Source organism: Palaemon carinicauda, chromosome 4 (assembly GCF_036898095.1).
Source record: "Palaemon carinicauda isolate YSFRI2023 chromosome 4, ASM3689809v2, whole genome shotgun sequence".
NCBI lineage: Eukaryota > Metazoa > Arthropoda > Malacostraca > Decapoda > Palaemonidae > Palaemon > Palaemon carinicauda.
Genome location: NC_090728.1, coordinates 108564006 through 108571186, shown reverse-complemented (window position 1 = coordinate 108571186; position 7181 = coordinate 108564006). Strand labels below are relative to the sequence as shown.

The window sequence follows — 7181 nt, the reverse complement described above, 5'->3', positions numbered from 1 at the left end:
TGGTGGGCACATGGTATCACATTCACTTTTACTCACTTTATTATAAGTGGTCGTAAGGGTTCGGCCACACTGCACGCGATGAGCGTCAAGGTAGAGGCATGAGTTGGGCGGCAGGCTAGTGACAAAATGTTGCGTGGCCACACCGGAACCGCCACACCTCTCATTCCTCCTCACTGGCTCACTCTCAGTAGTCGAAAATTTCCTTCCTTGTAAACATGCCACTGTCCCACTTAAGTATGAAATAGCTTCTAATTGAAAACTCAAGAGTTAAAATTGATACTAGATTGTGTAGAAGAGTTTGGATTCATGACTTTAATCAACAGAAGATGAAAAAAAGTGAATTTTACAATTTATAATGTTAGTCTCGTCTATACGACGACTAATTTTACGAATATTTACGCATGACACAACAGACCTTTGATTCTTTGCTGGCAGTATTGGAAGTCATGTTCACAAAGCAAACGACTAACTACAGACAACCTGTAACTCTTGAAGAGAAACTAGTAATAACTTTAAGGTAAGTAAAAAGAAAATATAGGTTTTAAGATTATATAAAAAAAAAAGTTCAGTGGTTATCAATGTTATGCACAATAGTCGCGCTCCTCTAAATCTATGTAGGGATTGGGAGTCGAATGCATGGCGCCGATGGTCACTCTTGAGTGCCTCTCGTTCTGTTCTACCTCTTCCATTTCTTTTGAGAAAAGATTTTGTATTTGTGATCTTATGCGCAGCTTCTTTGTGGGGTTTAGTTTCTTCATGTACGGCATCAAACTTTTGAGGAAATGCAAATCTTCATCACCAGATTCTTCCTATTCCTTTCTTAAGATTTCCAACTTCTGCTTTTCAATTTCAATGAGTTCCTCATTTTCTCTTTCCATGTAATCAACATTTGCTCTTCGCTGCTTATTAGTCAACGGATTTGTTTGTCAACCATTATCTTGAGATGTTGATCCGGTGTCAGGGGAAAGAGCTGGAGAAGGGGGCCTAGAATTATGCAACATAAACGATGGCGAAACATGACTTACATTAGATTCAATGTCATCATCAACTAAAGACAGATCATCATTCATTATCCTGGTGTTTTCTTCTTGGCTCAAGTTGGGGTTCCTAGATTCTGGCAGATAAAAGTCTTTAAAACATGACAATTGGGTGAAGTAAGGCCAAGTACTATTAACTATTTCCAAAGCTCCGTCATCAGATTTGGGTTTCTCCAATTTCTTGATTTCTTTTCTATAATAGTCTTTTGGGTTTTTCCATTTTCTTTTAACAGAAATATCTGAAAGATACAATAAAAGTAATATCAGTAAACTAAAGTGTAACATAGATCTACACAAGTTTGAAAAAAAAATTTTTTTTAAATTGTGATAAACAATGAGCTGCTAATAGAAATGGTATATCTTTACTTGTTTTTCTCTCCTTTTCAGGTTTCTTGTGACTGGTGAATCTTTTCAATCTTTGGCTTTGCGTGGTAGAAGCACTATTTCAGAAGTGGTAAAGGAAACTTGCAATGCTATTTGGGAGGCTCTAAACAATAAATATTTGCCCTATCTAAATAAGGATGCTTGGCTTGCAACTGCATAAAACTTTTACAAAAAATGGAATTTTCCCAACTGTGTTGGAGCATTGGATGGGAAACATAAAGTGTCCCGACATACTACAATTATAATAAAGTAATATCTCTATATCGCTACAAGAAATGGCAGATGCTGATGGCAAACTTAACACAATTGATGTTGGTGGGGTTGGTAGCCAGAGTGACTCAGGACTTTTCAGGTCATCTGATTTATACAAACTTTTGGAGTCTGGATAACTTAATATTCCAGACACGTCTACGTTTCCTGCTACTGGTGTGAAAGTTCCCTGATATTATAGCTGATGAAGGATACCCCTTGTTACCATACCTTATGAGACCGTTTCCTCAAAGGAACTTTTATAACCAAAGGAGAATATATAATTACCGTCTATCAAGAGCTCGCAGAAGTGTAGAATGTACCTTTGGTGTACTAACAAATAAATGGAGGATATTATCTAAACCAATTGAAACAGATGTTACCACCGCAGTATCAATTGTTAAAGCATATGTATATTACATAATTCTATTTTAGACAAGGAGGGGCAAAACTCAGTTTTTCCACATGCCCCTGGAGAGATGATACAAAGCGCCCAAGCATGTGCAAGACCTCAAGGCCGGCTATAAGTAGTGCTCTAAATATCAGGGAAACCCTATGTAATTATTTCAATGGAGTTGGAAGAATTCCATGGCAAAATGATTTAGCTTTACCAGGCAATATAATTGCTTTAAATTTGGCTTAGTTCATAACAATTTATTGTTACGTTTACTTTTAAAATTAAACAACTAGTATTTGCATAAATATAATGTTTAAACACGAAAGTTTCATTTGAAATTTCCCTATTCCATATCTTATAAATTTTCTGTGGTTATCTTTCACCTCTTGGTTGGAAATCTCTCTCTCTCTCTCTCTCTCTCTCTCTCTCTCTCTCTAATACATACATACATATATATATATATATATATATTTATATATATATATATATATATATTTATATATATATATATATATATATATAATATATATATATATGTATGTATATATATATATATATATATTACGTTCTTAATAGTAATTAAGTGGTGATGCTTTCTAATAAACAGATTGCAATAAGCGGAAAAGGCACACATTTTAATTTACCATCCATTTGCAGTTGATTCCTTATATCTTCCTAATGATTTTTTAACATTGTTATTTTTTATGTAATGGATGACGAGAATTCCATAATGCTCTCCTCCGGAACACCTCCCCAATAAACTCTTCCGTAGCCATGGCTGTAGCTTCGGAACTGATAAGAAATATCCCGCTATACCCACCAACAAAATCAACAGAATACGGGCAATAAGAATTGTAACAAAAACAAATTCTTTGAAAACAAAACTAATTTATACAAGAGAAAATGTTACCCTTAATAAAAATTATATTTAGCAAATGTTCAACAAATCAACTATACTATTGTATAATTATAAAGCAGACTTTATACAAATCAAAAGTTAGCAATATACTATAACAAAATTTTTATCTTTAAAAAGAAAATAATCATACTAAGCAGTACAATGCATCAGATTCTCTAACTACCATACAAAGTGTCACTTCCCTTATTGTGAGATGGTCACTATAACAGTTTTACATAGTACTCGTTTTGTTTTTATATTTTCCTCAAATACATCAAATTCATCCCAATCAAAAACTCATTTCAATACTTTTCATTTACTCCAGTAAAATCTTGGAAACTTGTTAGCAATTCTTCTTGCATAATGATTATTCAAAACAAGATGAACTTAGTTTGTAAAATTATTAATGGAAACATTTCTAAATTCCCCAAGTTCATTACATTCTAACATATAATGAAGCAGATTGTGTGAATATGCTTCACCACACAATTTACAGAATATACCATCACCATCAATATATTGCCAATAATAATTATAGCTCAACCTCATTCTCGTAACAAAAGTATCAACTTTCAAAATGACCTTGCTATAGGTAACATTAGTATTTTCACTAACATACAAATAAGGCCTCATACTTACGCTCTCCATTTTCAAAATCTTTAGAGGCTGGTCTGTTCCCCAAACTTCTCGTTTCATGTTTATTCCTCTTTTTATTCTACTAAGACTTATAGAGCTTTCTATGTTAATGCAAGATTTTCGTGTGGCCTCCTTAGCCAAGTTGTCAGCAACTTCATTTAATAGAATACCAATATGAGATGGAACCTAAAAGAACTTTACAGTTAGTCCTTTCTCTTAAAGCCGACAAACCAACCCTTTACAGAGAGCAACCACCTAGCTAGTAGTTGGTGTTTTGCTATTTAAAGCTAACAAGGCACTCTGGGAATCAACAAATACAAACATATCCTTCATTTTATTGACAACCATTTTGAGTCTCTCGTGTATAGTATGCAAATCTGCTACCGTAGATGACGTTTCATCTTCAATCCTCTTGGACAACATTTCATCGACAATAAGATCATTTTCATAATGTTCACGTACAATTACACCACAACCAACTTTATTACCATTTACAAACCCATCACAATATACATGAATGATATTACACTTTGGTAACCTATCTAATTTACTAAGAAAGTGTTGTCTTAACTTGAATGTATTACACTCGCTCTTTTTATTGTTTGAGTTACTTACTCATATATTTAACCTACAACATAACCATGGCTTTGGGCATATTACTCTTTCCATTTGAACATAGTATTTAACAACGTCATATTCTAACAATATTCTATATAGCTTTCTCAAATGACTAATAGGTCTATTTGAGATTCTATAGTTACCAGACATATCAATGGCCTCTTTTAAAATCTCATTCCCCCTCCTTATACTTCGGACAACTGCTGCACACACTATTTCTTGAACTCTTTCAGTGATACTAGGGAGATTCAACTCCATTCTCATGATCTCGATACGTGTGCTCATGGTGTACAACCTAGTATTATGCGCATTGCTTGATTTTGTATTATTTCTAACTTCTTTAATTCTCTCCCCGAATAACACATTAACACTGGGGCTGCATAATTAATAATTGAACGAACCGTACTTATGTACAACATTCGTAATACATGTATACCAGCACCATTGCCTAGGTTTGCCAATACCTGCAATGGTCTTAATCTTGCCAGACAAATATTTCTAACACTGATCTCATCCATGCTTTTGTGAAAGCCAATATACATTCCAAGACATTTATAAGTTCCTACCATTTCCAACTGCCTTCCATTAAATTATAACTCATTTATAATTGGAGAACGTGATTAAATTTAATTTTATTCTCATGAATAATTAATCCCATGTATAAGCATAAATTATGTAGTTCGGCTAAAGCCTCTTTCATAACAAACTCATTTGTGCACTGGATCACTATGTCATCCGTGTATATTACAACTTCCGTGCCTCTAGGAAAAGAGTGCCTTGCAATTCGATCCATAAGAACATTAAATAGAGTTGTACTTAATACTCCCCCTTGTGGCGTATGCAATTCCATATCCATTTCTACAGACTCGTGCCCTTGAATCCAAACCTTGGCCCTTATTCCACTTAAGTAACTTTCAATCCACCTTAGCCATGATCCCCTGGTATCTTTATTTACAAGCTCTTCGAGTATGACATCTTTATTTGCTCTGTCAAATGCTCCCTTGAGATCAATAAATTCCCTGCATTTTACTTTGTTATTGCACAGCACTCTTAAAACACAATTTCTTGTACTCTTTCCCTTAATAAAACCATACAGATTTTAAGAAAAATTATCACCAATAACAAAAGTAATCTATTAAGAATCATTCTTTCCATTAGTTTGCATATGCCAGATGTTAATGATATGGGTCGATATTTCCCACTACTCTTAGGCACAGGTACAAGCAATGCCAATTTCCATGCAATGGGTAAATTACCATCTTCAAAACAAAGATTAATCAAATCATGTAGTGGGCTATCTTACATCATAATAAGACAATTAATTATTTCATATGTTAACCCATCTTCCACAAGAGCAGTCGACCTACCTTTCTTTAATTCCCAACAACAATTACTCTTTTGTAAAAGGCAAACTAGTCTCATCCAGCATATCCATTTGCATTCTTACCAACTGATATCGCCTTGAAAGATTGTTACATTAAGTACCTTGAACGTTGTTTGGTAAATTACTAAGGCTTGAGGCAAATGCACATTTTTTCATTAGTTCATTTGCCATTCCTTTTTGGATCATGATGCGCAATAATTTTCCTTCTGACTCCTCTTTATTCACAGCATTCCATACACCACTTAGAGACTTCATAAAAAATACCTCCTTTGAAAATCGGTCCCAGTATTTTCCTCGTACTTTTTTCGTATTTCAGAAGTACCTTCTGAAATTTGTATCATTGCTTCTCTGCTACTTGCATCATTAGAATTCATATTCCACTTCCTTTGTGCTTATCTTGAAAGATTGTTCCAACCCTTTATTATCTTGTCATCAGAATACTTTGGTTTTCTAAAATTCACGATAGAACAGTTCTCCGTGTTCACCTTCACGTTCAATATGGAATCTATTACATTAATCAAATCATCCAAGAACACATTCTCATCATTTCTATGTCCATTTATATCTTTTTAGTCCTTATACCACTCGGCTATCTTAGCCATAAATGAAACCCTCCCATCATTCTTGATAGTTAATCTTATCCGTTTTTGACTGAAAGTTGTCCTTTGTGTGCCCAGACTCACCTCAAGAGCAAAATGATCACTTACTAAGTTACTAACAACTGAAGCACAAGCTTCATACTCAGACATATTGAATAGCAGGGCATAGTCAAGTTTGCCACCTCTCCCATGAGTGGTGTCTTCATTCCCCAAAACACAAATGTGTTAAAAAGAATTAATAACACTGTTCATGACGAACCCATTTTTATTTGAACGCCCGTTATTTTCAAAATTTCTATGCCGGGCATTAAGGTCACCTAGTAGCAAACATTTCTCTTCGAAAATACACACAAGTAAGTTTTCAATATTCAGCATATCATTTTGAACATATACATTGATAATATATATATATATATATATATATATATATATATATAACAATCGTTGACATACAATTTCAAGGACACAAACTCTGTACCATTATTCATAACAGACTCACATAGAATAGCAGGAATGCTGTTCTTAATAAAAGTAGTTAAACCTCTGATGTTATCCTTTATGTAATGGTTTTTGGGTAAATATATGATACTTTAATTTCTAGCCAAATACATGAACTATATATTTTTCCTACTCGCTATCTTGTGTTTAATGCATTTCTGACCATGATTATTGGGGCAAACCACCCGTTCATTTGTTTTTGGACCCCCTTATATATAGAGACAATTATGGGGGACCCCAGTGAGAAACTGGAGTTTTTTTGGGGGTGAAGAAATGTCATAAATGAGTGATTTGTAGCAATAATAATGGCCAGAAATGCAAAATAAACCCAAGGTAACCACTTGGAAAAATATATGGTTCATGTAAATGGCTGAAAACAGGCCAAAACGTTATTATTTCACTTTTGAGATTTGTAAAAGGGTACAGAACCTAACAAATCTACCTAACCTAACCTAGTAATACCCATGTTACAACCCCTAGC

At 34.1% G+C, this 7181-nt stretch overlaps 1 protein-coding gene and 1 pseudogene across 1 annotated transcript; both read right to left on the bottom strand.

Moving 5' to 3' along the window:
* Positions 1–411: 411 nt before the first annotated feature.
* LOC137639603 (uncharacterized) lies at positions 412–3661 on the bottom strand (annotated as a pseudogene).
* Positions 3662–4820: 1159 nt separating this feature from the next.
* Positions 4821–6352, bottom strand: LOC137639602 (uncharacterized). The gene is made up of 2 exons (XM_068371863.1): positions 6287–6352; positions 4821–5297 (listed from the first exon to the last, which is right to left on the bottom strand). Exons 1-2 carry the CDS (start codon positions 6350–6352, stop codon positions 4821–4823), a joined length of 543 nt encoding a protein of 180 aa, XP_068227964.1.
* Between the last annotated feature and the right edge of the window lie 829 nt (positions 6353–7181).